The sequence below is a fragment of the Micropterus dolomieu genome, linkage group LG03 (genome assembly GCF_021292245.1).
Source record: "Micropterus dolomieu isolate WLL.071019.BEF.003 ecotype Adirondacks linkage group LG03, ASM2129224v1, whole genome shotgun sequence".
Taxonomy (NCBI): domain Eukaryota; kingdom Metazoa; phylum Chordata; class Actinopteri; order Centrarchiformes; family Centrarchidae; genus Micropterus; species Micropterus dolomieu.
In genome coordinates, this window is record NC_060152.1 from 20,514,470 (window position 1) to 20,531,655 (window position 17,186).

General features: G+C 38.5%; 1 protein-coding gene across 1 annotated transcript in view; it reads left to right on the top strand.

The window, feature by feature from the left end:
* Window positions 1–17,186, top strand: part of col14a1a (collagen, type XIV, alpha 1a) — a 152,170-nt gene that overhangs the window by 84,518 nt on the left and 50,466 nt on the right. Inside the window, exons 28-34 of the mRNA XM_046044596.1 lie at window positions 4,672–4,815; window positions 5,027–5,191; window positions 5,400–5,438; window positions 5,596–5,734; window positions 7,822–7,964; window positions 8,939–9,048; window positions 15,629–15,787. Coding sequence (XP_045900552.1) covers window positions 4,672–4,815; window positions 5,027–5,191; window positions 5,400–5,438; window positions 5,596–5,734; window positions 7,822–7,964; window positions 8,939–9,048; window positions 15,629–15,787 — 899 coding nt within the window. The remainder of the gene's footprint in view (window positions 1–4,671; window positions 4,816–5,026; window positions 5,192–5,399; window positions 5,439–5,595; window positions 5,735–7,821; window positions 7,965–8,938; window positions 9,049–15,628; window positions 15,788–17,186) is intronic.

The following is a 17,186-nucleotide window of genomic DNA, read 5'->3' on the forward strand; positions in this document are numbered from 1 at the left end:
AGGGCCCCTCACTGTGTCTAAATCCCCCAAAGTCCTCAAAGAAAAGACTGTAGCTTTCTGCGTCTTTAACCCTGAGCCTCAAGCAGATACATCTGTGTGGATAAAACTGCTAGCCAACAAGAATCCCCACAGATTGAATGCCTTTTTTATGTTTTTAGTAGCTAGCTTACTTTATCTATCCTATAAACATTTTAATTGCAAACTCAAAACTATGAATAGTTCCACTGTAAAGTTTCAAAGGTCCTGTCAGCTCCACTGATGATTTTCTTCCTTTTTTTTAGATGAGATTGGACGGTAGATTGGGTTTCTTAATCATGTTTATCCGAAATTTTGTTCAAACACGCTTAGCGTAGTTTAGGAACAACCTGCATCACATTTGCTCAATGTTTCACATCTGCGAAATGCCCACTAACCCCCAGTTCTCTTGTAGAGTCGGTAAGAGTACTGAGTTTGAGGGTACTGCAGAGGTTCAAGGTGGAGGGAGAGATAATAATTTTTCTATACCCATTTTATAAACAATATGTAAATTATGCCGCCTCCTTTAAGACTACAGTTTATTTTTTCCCCCACTGTCAGTACAGTCTCATACGAGTGTGAGGGAGGAGCATGTTGAGGATTCAGGGTGTTGAAGCTGATATCCTGGGATTTGGCTTTTCACTATGCATTTATTCATTATGGTATTAGTGAGCCTCTGACTGGCTTGGTGAATGATTGATTTAATGTCACTGCAGCTGTAATAGTCTTTATATACTGTATAGGCCTATATATGAGTGTGTGTGTGTGTGTGTGTGTGTGTGTGTGTCTTTTGAGATTGATTTTCATGCTCTACATGAGCAATTGTGCTAATCCCTGGCTGTTTGTACAGTATATTCAGATTGAGGGTTAGAGACATTCAAGATGTGATTGGCCTTGTTCTATGATTTTACTTTAGCCAACAGTTTGACTACTTCAACTGTTGTAATGCAGAACCTCACTCCATGTTCAAGGTTTCTGAGTACTTTATGAGTTGAGGAATGAATATATGAATGACCCATGAATGGGTTTCACTGACTATCAAAGCCAGTAAAACCCATTCAAAATTAATTGTATATTGTCAATACTGCATTTGATTATACAATTTTTCGTTTCATTTTTAAGAACCAATTGTACCTTTTGGAAGATTAGAGGATGTTATAACTCTCACTGTTCATAGTAACCCAGAGATCATATAAAGAGCTCTTCCTAGTCGGACAGATTTCACCTGAAGCCACAAAAGAACAGGGAGATAGCATCTCCTACTTTATTATGTTGCACCAAAGCTTTGGATGCTTAAAACAGGAGAGATGATTTCAACTATTTTTGTTTTCTGTTTTAGTTTCCCTTCTTAAGTGACAGCGACGAAACTGGTGAACTGACATACTTCATACACAAACTGATGCATCATTGATTGATGATGGGCTTTTGAACCAAAGATCCACTAGACGTGTTTCTGTTTTGTTTTAATTTTTATCACCCTTTTTTTTACCTGTCCTTTCCCATCTTTCTTCTTCCCTTTCCCTCTTTTCCACCTTTTCTCCCATTTTCTCTGTGAACCTCTTACCTGCCCTACCCTGTCTTTCTTCACCGTCCATCCAGCCCCTCCTCTATCTCATCCCCCCTCTCCTCTGCTCTGTCCTGTGTCTCACTTCATGCTTGGCTAGCTGCTGTAATTCTAGTCTCGCCCAGGGTGATCAGAGGACAGTGTAGAAACAGATGTATCACTGGCAGATATCTGACAACACAACATTTTAGAGGCCAAGCACTCTATCATTTGTCATCAGTGACAGCTCAGTGAAAAAAAAACAGAAGGAGGAGGAGGGGGGGAGTGGTCTGAGGATTTTAGTTTGGTTAGAAATTTGGAGACATACACATCATACACATATAGAGCCATTTACACCACACATTCTCGCATGAACAATATGTTCCCTGATACTCGGCACCTCTCTTGATAACTTTATTGATAACAAAGTGAGAGGAAAGAGTGTAAAAGGGCAGAGGGAGTTGAGAGGATTAATGGCAGTGATTGTCCATTTAATTATGAAAAGGTCAGGGGGAGATGAGTAGAGGAGATAGATGAAGTATTAATGCAAATCATGATGGATAGTATGCAAAAATTGGCATTAAATAGAAATTACCTACCTGTGTGTGGTAATGATCTCAGGACAGTGCTCATCAGCTTGCATGCACAAAATGAGTATATTTGCACACACATTGTTGCCTGTATACAGTATGTGTAAACAGTTTATATTTATACAGTCTATGGTTTAGATCAATTAAATCCAGGATATACACACTGCAGGTTTTGGCCACTATACCTTGTACTTTTTTACTCTAAATAATAATAACCATTCTTCATCTGTTCAAAATTCATGTTTCAACAGTAGTCAAGTTCGCTTCGAGGCAAATAGAATAATACAGAATGTTTTAAACTTTATTTTACAAAATGTAAATATTTTCTGAGGGGCTTGATGCACAATGATACATAAGGCATCATTAAATTCAGTGACAGTGGTAACTTTGTTATGGGCGGATCATGAAACCTTTTAAAGATGTCTAGACAGATTTTGTTGACTGATTAAGTCCTTTAGCAGTTGACCTGCACACAGTCAAAAGTTCATCTTATTTGAACTTTTTGACAGAGTAAATTGTGACATTTCCATCTTAGTTTGTCTCATTTTTAGTGTTTAGGTCTCATTGGAATATATCAGACATCGTCTGTTTTCGGGCATATTATAAATGCTCCTGGAAACTCGGCCTAAATCTGGTTTCAGGACCTTTTAGGTCACTTATTATCATGTAATAATTATGGTCTCAAAAATATATTTTATTAATGCTAGGGGAAGAATAAAAAATACTTTTTTTTTTATTAGCAAGTACATTAAAATTGTAGCAAAGGTCATAAGCATTCACATCCTTGCGGTGGGGAAGAGGACACTTTTAGATTGTTAATGACATGTTAATGATTGTTAATGTTAAAGACATCTGTGCTTCCAATGCATCTGGTTTGCCAAACTTTTACTCCTCTCTTCCAAAATGTTGAACCAATGAAGAAATGAAGCTTCATATCAGAAGAAGGTGCTAAGAGTGGTGTGGAGAAGGAATAATCACCACATGAAGAACAACACTAGGGGCTTGTTAGCCTGTTACTATATGTTATATCACTGCTGGCCAAGTTCCCAAGCATGCTGTACTGTTTCTTTTTTGTGTTTTTCCTTCAAGCAATTGTTAAATTTCATTTCACTACAATATGAAAATAATCTTGCAGAGACATGAAAATGGTTTGAGTTAGATAATCACAGTAAACATCTTTTTTTCTGACTGTATAATTCAGAGACAAATTAATAGCAAATGTTTATACAGTAAGAGTTGTCAGAAAATACTCTGCTCTTGAGGGTGCTCAATTAATCTGAGCAGCAGCAAGCCCCTACCAACCACCTATTTCCTAAAAAAAACGCCTAAAATAACATACCCAAAATTAATCAAGAATAATTCCTCAACCATTAGGCCTAGATCCATGATTACTATCTACTTTCATAGGTCAGAAGAAGAATATATATCCAATATAATAAACCTTAAATTAACCTATTTATTTTGCGATGCAATGAAGGAAAATATGAGATTTTCATCCTCGCCTGGTATAAAATCTATCTTTCAAAGGCAATATATGTCACGCTCTGCCGGTTGGCCATCCTTTGTGTTTACTTTTGAGTTTGGTATCTGCCTTGGTATGTTGAGTTTTGGGTTCTGTCCTGTCTAGTGTCCAGTATCTGTTATATAGTCTGCTTGTCATGTCTAGTCTCTCTGTTTTCCTCTGCTCTCTCTCTCTGCCTCGTTAGTCTCATGTCTGTCACCTGTGTTGCTCCCGCCCTGCTCGTTAGTCCCTGTGTATATATACCTGGTGTTTCTGTCTTGTCCTTGTCCGGTCATTGTTCATGTTACCCCCCAGTCTGTCGTGTGTACTCTCTGCCTGTAACCAGCCTTGCTTGTCTCGTCTTGTCTCGTCTTGTCTCGTCTTGTCTCGTCTCCCGGTACTTTTGGATTTCTGTTATTCAGCCACTCACCTGTAAGTGTGCTCGCTTTTGTTTGTTTATTAAAACCCTTCGTTATACCATACCTGCTCCGCTCTGTGTCCTGCGTTTGGGTTCTCCAACCTGCCTCCACACCACGATCGTGACAATATAACCATCAAAACCATCATCCTGCAGGTTATAATGCAACTGAATATCTTCTACTACACCTGGAATACAACTAACTTTAAATTTGATGAAAAGAATCTAAATGACAACAATTATTATACAATTTTTTTTTAAATATACCCAGGCAGTGTCCATGTTTTCGTCATATTTACTGTTTACATTTTGACTTTTTACTGGGAGTTTTTCTTTAAAACACAATTTTTGTCCACACAACCACGTTACAAATAACTTAAAGTTTCCAAAACATTGAAATATTGATAAATACAATGAATATTTATCAATATTCCTATGACCAAAGAACTCCCATGCTTTACAGGCCAATAACTTGAGAGCTGAAGATCTGATGATGTGTGTGGTATCAATCGATTCCTCTTGGCCAGACCTTTCAATTTGATATACAGCGTGTCTGCATAGTCCCAGAGGGTTAATCAAGTGGTTTGTTTTTGTCCTCCGACAGGTCGGGCCATCAAACATGTGAAGGAGTCTATTTTCACAGCAGAGGCCGGGGCTAGAAGGGGCATTCCAAAGGTCCTGGTTGTTCTCACTGACGGACGATCACAAGATGATGTCAACAAAGTGTCCAAAGAGATGCAGATGGATGGTTTGTATTTTATAGACTAAACACAGTAATAAAATATTTGGTAGTTTGTTTAAGTTCTGAAAAAAATCTGGGAATGATATTCATTGACATCTGAAGTCTTCGTTATAGGATATTTAGATTCTTCAAATCCAACACTGTAAAATCACTCTACTTCCTACATACTGTTGACTTTATACTTGCAATCAATTCTCTTGTTTGATTCCATTCTCAGGCTATATCATCTTTGCCATTGGCTTTGCGGACGCAGACTACGGGGAGCTGGTGAATATTGCCAGTAAGCCCAGTGACAGACATGTCTTCTTTGTGGACGATTTGGATGCTGTGAAGAAAATAGAAGAGCAGCTCATTACTTTTGTCTGTGAGGCTGCCACTGCCAGTGAGTAACGCCACCTTATGTTTAAAACAAAGACAGGGTAAGAGACCAGGAGGGAAAAGAGTTCAGAAAAGTCAGGGGGAGATACGGACAGAGTAAAAAAGATAGAAAGCAGATTGAGAAAGGACTCTGGCTGAAGAAAAAAGGGGAGGAAAGGGGGATTTGTTTGCTGGTTGAAGGATGAACTAACAGACTCTTTTCTATATTTCAGCTTGTCCGTCTGTTTTGATGAGTGGTAACACAATGACAGGTAAGAGGCGCAAATGACAGGGAGAATGCATAATATACTGTACAACATTCGCACAGGTCCAACCACTGTGTCAAACCTGGATCGAAAGCTAATGATGATGATGGTAAGGATGCTGATCTCGATGACGATCAAGGTGGGGGTGATTTGTATCTTGCAGGTTTCCGTATGATGGAGAAGTTTAGCCTAGTAGAAAAGGAGTACAGCACCATACCTGGAGTTTCTCTGGAGCCGGGCTCATTCAATAGCTTCCCCTGTTACAGATTACACCGTGACGCCTTGGTGTCACAGCCCACCAAGTGAGTAAGGACATGTCCACACTAAAGGGGGAGACATCTGAAAAAGCAGTTTAAATTACATGTTAAACTGACCTCTGTTTACAAAAACATTGTTGAGATTGTTTTCTAGTAATTCTGTTTCTGTTTCACCTGATAATGAAATGTAGCAGCCAGTGTTAATGCTTGTTTAAACCTCCTACTCTTGATAGTCACTTGTGTTCTAGCTTAACACACAATTTTGCTGTTCTCACTGACGTATTATCTTGTTTAAACAGTAATAACTAACAGTAATCCTCGTCTGACAGCTTATGCATCAGCACAGATCAATGTGTACTGTGTGATCGGTTACATTGTCATACGAAATGAGTGATAGCAGGCAGAGTTGGGGGTGACAGTTTGTTCAGTGAAAGTTTTATTTGTTGAGATCAATCTTATTTTTTATTTGACGAGATCAGTGTCATTGAGATCAAGATCTCTTTCACAAGAGACACCTGAGAACAAATTACAAAATACACAAGGTTCAGATTCAGTCTCACAAAATGATCACCATGACACATGGACAAAAATACAGAAATAACTGCTTTTTAAAAATATTCCTCTGAGAGGTGAGTATCTCTAAGTTGTGGTGTGTCATTATATCAGTAGGAACACACATCGTACCAGAAACCAGTCATCCTTTGTTCCTTTTTTAAGTTTCTTCTATGTTTCATTGAGTTAGTTTGATCCTACTCCATCCTGTTTATCCATCAATGTTTGCCTGCTAAGTAACTCTCCCCTCTTCTCCTGGACATGGGGAGTGGTGGCTGTATGTGGTCAGCGGGACACAAACACCAGAGGACTTTGAATTATCAGCCAGCAGTACACACAGAGTCCTAGAACTATTAAACAGTCCTGCCAGTGAAATTGACTCAACTTCCTGTGGCAATAGCAAACCACCGGGGAACCAACATAAAAGCTAATGTGTCCAAGAATTTCCCATTATCTTTGTTTGGATTATCTTTTAGGACATAGGGGTTCAAGTTCCACTGACACCTGGCCCGTGTTATACTTGCCTGTTAAAAACCGCACCTCCTGTGTCAAATATAAAAGCTGTCATAGCATTTGACCAACAACTGGTGTGGTCTACAGTATATACAAAATGCTAAACACATAGATAGATACATACACTTTTCACTAACATTTACTGCACATGTCGCCATTGTTTCTAGTGTAGTGAACAATTATCAGTGTTAATTATTCTCTCAGGCTGCACTTCATTCTCTGCTTTCCACATATGGATATACTACTGTATATCTACTACTATTTAGTTTTCATGGCTCACCCAGGAAATTGTTAGGACCTATTATAGCATCTAGTTTGATGAGGCCATGCCCAATCTGTTCTTGATAAAGTATCAATAAAAGATTGAAGGTGTTAAGATCATTCTTCAGGTTTCATTGAAGGTTCACTATGTGCACTTCAGCTGGGTTTGAAAATTGCAGATGTAGACCATGATCACCAGTAACTCACAGCATTAAGAGACGCTGGAGACAAATGACTGAAATAATTTCTCTGAGATGCTCGTAGGCGCAGGTTAGAAGCGTTAATGTTTGCCTTGCACTGTACCACAGGGAGATGTTCAAGTCTAAAACCCAGCCATGCAAACACTTAACAGGAGCATTCAATGGCTTCAAATGTGCTCTTGCAGTGCCTTTCTTTCTGTGATGTTGTCATTTTGGAGCTTTTTTTCTTCTTCTTTTTTCTTTTACCCTCAACCAGCTTTAACTTTAGCTTCTTGTTCTGCGACTGTTCGGTTTGTGAAAAGTGAAATTGATGAGCGCTCTGAAAAGTTGAAGCTGAGAAAATTTGAACCTGAAGTGCTCGAAGGCAGCTGCACAAAAAAAGGCCAGGCTCTGGAATCAACAATAGGCTGGCACTCAAAGACAGTCTCAGGCAACCAAAAGCACTCTAAAAAGTATTCACAACAGCTACAAAGAGATGGTGGCACTTTCAAAAGGACACCCAGTGGATTCATGCCTTTAGGGCACAGCTCACCTACTGCTGGTGTGTGTGTGTGTGTGTGTGTGTGTGTGTGTGTGTGTTTGCCTGTTCTTTCATTTGTGTACCAGGTACCTTCACCCGGAAGGTTTACCCTCTGACTACACCATTTCTATGATGCTCCGCCTACTTCCTGAGACCCCGCAGGAGCCCTTTGCATTGTGGGAAATCCTCAACAAGGACAACGAGCCATTGGTGGGACTGATCCTGGACAGTAAGTTTGAATCACATTTTCTTTGTCTCATCCACATCATAACACATCACAGTTTGACAAGTACAAACTCTAACATCCCCTGCAGTCACAACGTCTCCAAAACCGTTAAAAGTCGGGCTGAACGATTTGGTGAAAAAATCTAATTATGATTTTTCTGCCAGATATTACGATTAGGATTCGATATGTGATTTTATTTATATCGAAGTTTTGCTCAAGTTCAATATTCACTGCCACTCTATTTTTGACTGAAGCTGGGTCAAGCAGCACAGAGCAGATGAACCAGGCAGGAAGTCAGACACAGAACGGCATACAGAATCCGGTCGATTTTCCAAATTAAAACACCTTTTGCACTTAACCATAGTAGAAGCACAAAAATCAAGGACAACTGAACAAATAAGCAGAATCTGAATAACTCAGCAAAATCAGACAGGCAAAACGCTCTTATTCTGAAATGGAACGGGCTCACAGAGAGCTGTTATCCCAAGTTGAAACACACAAAATGACAAATTCACTTCATGTTAACAACGTAGGGCAGGCTAAACGCTCCGCTGCTGAAACACTTCAGTGTGAGCTGACGCCGGACAAAATCGCAGCACAGTCGCTCCGGTTTTTCCGGTTGACCCTGATACAGCCAAGCAGTAAGAAAAAGGTGAAAATTAAATATATAATGAGAATAATGAGGAGGGCGTTATAGTCTTGCTCTCTGCTGTCCAGTGCTTGGTGAAAAACTTTTCAATAAAGAACTTGATACAAAATGATATTACAGGGTTTTGCACGTTAAGAATGTTTCAATAGTAAAATTAATCTTGATTTTCTATGCAGACAAACAGCAAAGCAGCACAAAGATTAAGTTGTTTGTTGCAAACCAGTTCTTTATTGGAGTCTAATAGCAGGAGACAGAGCCAATAGTGTGCACAGGATAGCTTTGTACCTGATGTGAACATCAACCTTTACTATCCTCTGTGCCCTGACAGACTCTGGAAAGACCTTGACATTCTTCAATAACGACTACAAAGGAGACTTCCAGACCATCACTTTTGAAGGAACTGAAATAAAAAAACTCTTCCATGGCAGCTTCCACAAGGTTAGTCTTTATTAACCTTGTTAAAAAATGTGTGTGCTGAAAAAAAAAAATGCTGGTTATAGTTTTATGGTAGTGTCCTGGTGTCTTTTTCATATCATTATAATATGGTAAGATTTTTTGAGCAGTTCAAAATATATAAGAACATTTTAAGGACACAAAATGAAGTGTAAAGTTTGCATGTCTAGTCTGTGCTACTGGGTTGTTAGTCATTACAGTCCATTACAACTAAAACCATGTAACATTACATATGGTTCACACTGACAAACCGTCATTACAGTGGTTAGGTGGTAGTTTTCTGATGAATGTCCAGATCTGCTGCAGTGAAACTCTGCAGAGCATGAGGGGACAGAGAGAGCATGAAGCTCTCTGGCAAACCGTTGAGGGACAAAAATAAAGAAGATGTTTTTGAAGTTGTGGTGGTTTTTCAGTGGCTCTGGGGCTGGATTTTTCTCTTGACCTGTCAACACCGCTGTGATGTGTGTGTGTGTGTGTGTGTGTGTGTGTGTGTGTGTGTGTGCAGGTGGTGATAGCCTCCCTCCCTGTTCTCTCTCTCTCCCACTCTCCACTGCTTTTCTACATCAATTTGATTTTATTTTAAAAGTAGTGGAATGTACAGAGTGGGAGTGAATCTGCAGATTTCATCACTCCCTCTCTGTGGTCTCCCATGATGAAATTAGTGGGCATTTTTCATTATGTTTGACATTTACAGCCTCAATTGTTAAAAAAATCAGTAGATGAATTAATAATCCCAGTACCCTTTTGCCACAATATACCTTATGCTACATGCAATACCTCCAAAGTACATTTAATGTCAACACAATATAGACCCTGTTTTCGTTGCCACAGAAGTTAGTGCACCTACAAATACACACTGTACAAACATCATTATATTTCATAGCAGTAGTTTCGCAGTAGTTTCCATGATTTTGTTGTTATTACTATTCCCTGGTGACCTCAGACTTGACCACCTTAGACTATATTTGTTTGTCCTTCCAGCTGATTCTCTGAAAAAGACATTTCACATTTCCCTCAATCATTGCGATTCTATCCACATATTTTTATGTAAAGTACGTTGTATCAAATTAGTCAGACTGAATGGAGATTGCAAATCTTGATGACATTCCCCCAATAAAAGACAATTTTCTGCTCACTTGAGACGAGAAAGTGTTTTGTAAAAAAATAAATTACAGAATAAATAATAATGCAAATGCCACTTCTGAATAAATAATGACATTGATTTGGCCTCGACAGATTCACATTGCCAAACACTTTGGCATGAAATATCAACAGCATTAGCTGAAACAAAATAATAACAGCTTGCTGAATAATAATCAATTCTTTTGTCTTTGTGGACATGTTCTTTGAATTAACCTCACTGTTCAGGAGGTATATTTACTTCAGCAGGGCTGATGGGAACAGGCAAGTATTGTTTTGTTACAGTTTAAGAGAGTGGTAACATTTACTTTACAAATGGAAGGAAACATAACTTAAAAATGAATGCAATTCAAGCAAAGTCGTTATTGTTTTTTGCTGTAGAGCTGCTGCTTCATACTTTCTTCCCGCAAACTCTCTGAGGATTTCTACTGAAAACAAACCAGCCCACAAACTCTCTGTCTGTCTTTCTTTATCTCACTTCTCAAAATGTCAGGGAGTAGCTGTCCATCATTCTCTTTGCCCTTTGTCTTCTCTATTGTTTTCTCTATTTCTGTTGGAGAACATGACAATGTTGAGAGAAGGAACAGAGAACAGGAGACTGCCTGGCAAGAGGAAGTGTTCGTCTCCATTTAGACAGGATGACAAGTGAATAAGAGGAGTGTCCGTGTGCGTGTGCATGTTTGTGTGTTTGTTATAAAGGGATTACCATATGAAGACACCTCATGTGAAAGCAGGAATACCCAGCAGCATCTGTCAATGCTCAGCAAAGCACACGCACACAAACTGAGAGAAACACAGAAAACAGAAGCTGGTGAAGGAGGAGGAAATAGATATGACTGTGAGCGTGAGACACAAAGTACAGGCAGGAAAATATAGAGACATAGGAGACATGAGACTTTTCTTCAGTATAACACAAATATTGCTCAGAAAGATATTATACTATATATATAAGTGTATGAATTTCTATATCTCCCAAGATGATGAAATGCCTCACATTAAAACTGTTTGAGAGCCCTTAAAGCAGACCTTGTGCTCTGTAAAAATGTAACCTCAGTCAGGAAGTAATTTACACCAGTGCTTTTGGAGCTTACAGTAATTCACAATATCTCACAGAGTGAAATTCAAAAATCACGGTTAATTCGTTCGCCCATGAACGATTGGTGTTTCCATAAATGTAGGAAGCTTATACATTTATCTTCTACAAAGAAGAAAAAGGAATTATAACGGAGAAACAAAAGCAGTCGTTGGAAGGACATATTTGGGATGACAGGACCTGTGTTTTTTGCAGAAGGAAAAGAAGAGACAGTGGAACAGTATGTTACTGACAAAGTGCTATGGGGATCTGTTTTCCGTACGATTAACAACTTGATGATTAATCCAGATAGAAGCAAGAATGTCAACACTGCAAACTTGTGTTAACTTTTAAAGGTTTTCACATTTTTATCTCTGAGCAATTTGTATTCAGCTTTAGTCCTTCAGAACATGTTTATTTTTTGTGATAGGGCAAGAAAGTGCAGTAAGCTTGTCCAGCGCATCTGGATTTGGACTTTAGGAGACTGATGAGGGGGGAGGAATTAGACAGTGGGAAAATAATAAAGGGAATTACTGGGTTACCGGAAGGGAAATACCGTACATGAGCTAAATTAACATTTTCTTGTAAGTGACGTGGGCACTTTGAAGGCAGTTACTGAATGGCAAGACTCAAACACACCTCAGCTATTTGAATTCTTTAAAATAACATCAAGTCTATTTTTGCCTGCATCTGGAAGGGCAGTATTAGTGTCACATGCGCAAGTATGTGTAAAGCAAGATTTGATTATAAAACGTATAAACTGTATACTTACTACTGTACTTGAGTCTGAATAACCTGAATAACTCGGGAACAACTCTCTCTGAAAGCAAAATTTCAAAGAATTAAAAGTGTAATCTGAAGCAACACCTGGAATATTTCAATAGCTACCATGTCAGATAATTGTGGTTCATGTACACATATATTACATTTTAATACTAGGTGCAAGCTAGACCAAAAAGAATTGCCTGTTTAATGTCAACATGCTGCAATGGGCTCAAAAGTACTTTAATGACCTTTGAGCTGCCTGTCAGCACCTCAGATGTTTCTTGTTTAAAAAAACTATTAATCATTAAAATTGTTTCCACAAAAATCAGAGCTAACCTTATTTCTGCTGTGACTGTTGTTTTAAAAAATCCACATGTAACAGTTGGCAAGTTCGTCATTAAACACTGTCAAATGTCTGCAGCTGTAATGAAACTTTAGTTTATATTTCTCTTTTTTTCTCCCCAACAATACATCTGTGCCTGAGGAGTGCTCATCTCTGGACTTAACAGGAAGTCAGACACACAAGCAGAAGAAACTAACTTTGTTTAAAAGCTAAATAAGCAGTCTGTTTATTATTAGCCAAACAGTTTTATGGTATCGTGAAAGCAGCATTTTAGGTTGACTGTTGCTGACTAGAGAGGACATGAAATGAGAAAACACACATATTGTAAACACACCGGCAAAGAGAAAGTGCGTGTGCATAACCATGTACATGCATGGATGTAAATGCTTAAACAAAATCGTACGAGCTTTACAAGCAGCCATTCACATGCAAGAGCACACTGTATTCATGCACACACTCACACACACACTTATTAAATAATAAGTGCATGCATAAGTGAGCATGTGCATGCACATTTTTTAAGTGCAGATCAGAGACAGCTGCGTCAGTACACACACACACACACATACACTGATAGCCTCATCTTCCTCAATCCACTTCATTTCACACAGCATGTTTAAAAACTACCATAACAATTGAAGTGTGTGTTTGTGTGTCTGCACGTCAGTTGTCCACTTCCATCATTGTATGAGAGACACACACATACACATATATACATACACACACACACACACAGTTGTAAATTTAAAAATATAACAGAATAAAATGCTGTAATCAGCGGGTGTTTTTTAGCTTAAGTTAACTTTTTTTGGACAATGCACATTTGTTTCTTCTATATTTAAATTGCATTACATGTTTTCTTATTGTGCAAATAAACTTTTTCATTTGTTACCTTTTTTTGGTGCAAGCTATTATTCAGTCCCCAGCATCCCCATTGTAAATGACACCTATGACTTTAAGTCATTCTGCTTTGAACGATGAAAATGCCCAGAGCATACAACTATTGAAAAAGTCCAATCTGTCACACGTTTTTTCCACAGGGGACACTTTTCAGTTTTTCTTTTACTGTTGATCTTTACTTGTTTTGACATTTTTATTCAGTAAAGATAATGTTAAGTATATAGCTCACTGTCCGGAGCTTTTGCTATCATAGATCAACAGACGTGTTATTCTATGTGCAACATGACGTGTTATTCTATGTGCAACATGACAACTGTAATGTAGCACTGTCAGTGGTTTAGAAAATAGAAAGTAATTTGACTGAAAAGTGATAAGGAAAAAGAATTCCATAATAATAAAACTATCTGCCGACAGAGAGACACAAACAAATCAGGTTCTCTATATTACAGAAAGATACTGTTGATGTGTAAGACAGCAGTAGCATTAGAAAATACAAGACTGTGTACGTCTGAAAGGCTAATTCATCTTTTGCTGGCAGTAGTACCAGCTGTAGTTTCCAGTCAGCCATCTGAACTGCCACAGAGTGAAAAATATTATGCGGATGATATTTTTGATGTTTTATCTTAGCATATTAGCTTATAAAGCAGATCCCGAGTCTCCATTTTGTGGTTTGTCCTCTTTCAGCTTCTGGGTTATCTAATGAGTCTCAGATGAACAAAACAACAATAAAACGTACCGGCAACATTTAATTTGGCTTTAAATTCACCCATTCAGGACAGCACAGATGTCAGAAGCCCTGTCCTCATGTACTGTCCTCAGATACAGTCCTAAGTTTCAAGTCTGTAGTGCGTTTACATATTTTACAAGAGGAAAAAAGGAAAGTAGTGACTGACTGTCAGGAAGCATGCCCCAATCTAAAACACTGCTTGTATATTATATATATATATATATATATATATATATATATGTGGAAATTTGTGTGGAAATATTTTTTTATGATGTTGTCATATGCTTTTATTATAAAGAACACAATGGAGTACTTACTGAAAGTTATTTTATGTTTCCAAATGTTATCCATTGTAATTATAGGCATATTACGCTAACCAATGAGAATATAGCCATAAAGGAAAAGCAGTTGCTTAAAAATAAACAGCATCATTTCTGATGCCTGCTACTGTTTTTTCAGATGTCATGTAGCTCAAGTGTAAGAACAGAGGGATGGGTCAAAAGTCATTTTGAACAAACCTCCTCCATACTTCAAATAAGTCAGAGTCACTGGTGGAGTAAATGGAGGAGCCAGCTAGCCTAAAGGAGAGTGACTTCCATCTGTAACACACACACACACAGACACAGAAACATATACATTTCTTTACCTCAGACATTTCAGTACCCTATATCCACTCCCTAACCGCTCATGTTAACTGAAGCCACTAAATGCCACAAAATACCAGCAAAATGTCTGCACCTTAGAGGATTTTCATCATCTTTTATATCACAAAAATGCAACACGCACACAACATGCCCAGTGAAGTGTGCAGAATGGTGAATGAGAACAGAAAGTCATTATACAGCAGCCATCCAGACGTCAGCCGAGGAATAGGGTCTGACATTCGAATATGAACTTTGTCTAACTCCACATTAGCTGCACCTTTCTACTGTGTGTGTGTGTGTGTGTGTGTGTGTGTGTGTGCAGAGGTGCATGTTCTGACTTGCAGTGTATTTTTATCGAGGGTGTGAAAGAGGGAAAGAGTGATAGGAAACCTTGGTGAAACACGCGGGTCTTAATAGTCTAGTTTATTACTATCCTTCAGCAGGATGTAGCCCTCTTTGCTCATTAACCATGCGACCAGTTGAATTTCACAGTTCAGGGCACTGGTACTGGTTTCCTCTAAGGAGGCAGTTTGAGCTCACAGGCACTCTGACTAATTTGTGTGGGAAGATGCTTTTAGTCTGCATTTATAAAACCAAATGTAAGCAAATACTGTCACTGTGATTTGTCAGTAAAGAGGCAGGCTGTTGTTGGTGTCCATACACACAAGAGGTAGTCGAACATTTTGTATGTTGGCTGATCAGAGATATAAAACCTGTGAAATGCTTCACTAAAACTGATCTTACAACTCTGTTTTATTGAATGTCTATTCAGTTGTTTGTGTTTATGTCTGGTTATATACTTAAAACAATAGTGCACACTTAATGAGGATTGACTATTTAAACAAAAGACATGCTAGAATGTGTCTCTTCAAACGGTTTATCATAACCTGCTCCACAGGAGTTTGATGTAGTTGTAGTTTGGGGAAACACTCCAAAGTCTTTATCATGCACATTATCCTCTCTCACCCACACAGCTCCATGTAACTATCAGCAAGACATCTGTGAAGGTGGTGTTGGATTGTTCTGTGGTTGGAGAGAAATCCATCAATGCTGCTGGAAACATTACCACCGATGGAGTGGAGATCCTCGGAAGGATGGTTCGATCCAGAGGAAGACGGGACAACTCTGCTCCAGTCAGTATAAATTCTTTTCTGCATCATTGTTAAGTGCTCTCTGAATAGACAGTGATGTACAGTAGGTATGCTCAGGGTCCACACTGGTCTTAGAAATCCGATAGGTGTCCTTCAGACAGGTGGCATAAGAAGGTTGTCAGACCAGTAGAATATGGGAGGGTTGGCAAAATCAAGATATTGACAAAATCTTCAACTTAGACTAACATGGCAGAATTTATTTCACAATCACTGAAATAATCACTTGGTTTAATATTTCCTCCCTCAGCATTCTTGTCTGTGTGGCATAAACCTCAGTTAAAGAACAAATAATGACATCTGCTTTAACCAAGTGATAATCATCTGGCTGGTATAATTGTCCCCTCTGCACTGATTGCAGTAATCAATCAGCAAGGTGTTTGTGTGAACCATTATGCCCATAAAGTGGCAACCATTAATATCCAAAACCATTTCAGTGAGTAACTCAGTAGGAGTTCATTTTATCTATTGCAGATGGAAATGTACAAAGTGCCTTTTTACATATACTTTGTTAGCTGCACGCCACTCATTAAGTAGCACAAGCACTCAAAAAAAAAAAAAAACGTTTGGCACAAACAGGCAAGGGAGAAGGTGAGATATCTTGGGCTTCTGGGAGTACTGAGCGCTGCTATTAGTACATATATACTCCTTAGCTGTTCCACAGAAAATCATCAGCTGGAAGATGCTGGTTGAAGAAGTTTTTATGAAGGAAAATTAAAAAAAAGTGATTTTTTTCACTTAGCACCAGATTTTCCTTTACTGGCCAGTAAAGAGGATGATTGTTGATTTAAAAATAGGTTGTGTCTATGATGTTTGGAAAGGCAGTGTAGTGCGAGTGTAACCGGTTCGAAAATGACTCCATAATGTTGCATTCAGTTTATTCTGTTTTGCTGTCTGTACTTTCACTCAGTCAGAAGTGAAGTCTTTAGTTGAAGAAATACTTTGCTTTTAGCTCCACAGCAAGCGACATTTCTTATTATCAGTTGGACATGTTGAGTTAATTTAGATGATTACCAAAGTGACCGTACATCTGCATGAATACATTTAATCATATAATGATAATCCTGACATTTTTCTCAAGGTTTCAATCAGCCAGCTCAGCATTTCTATGAATCTGGGTCAAAACTGCAAACTGATCACAGCAAGTCTGGATCGTTTGGGTCTCAACGTTAGTTCCAGTTTGACTGAGACTACCCGGCTCTTTCAAGTCAAAGACCCCCTGTGGCGCTGTAATAGAAGGACTATAATTACTACGATAAGACAGTTTCACACGGGTTGCGTGGCAGGCCTCTTTAGTAATTAAAATAATTTTATTTAAATGTCCATTTATTGTCGTACATTTTCCTATTAAATAGGACAATTTATGGTATTTTAGATATGACAT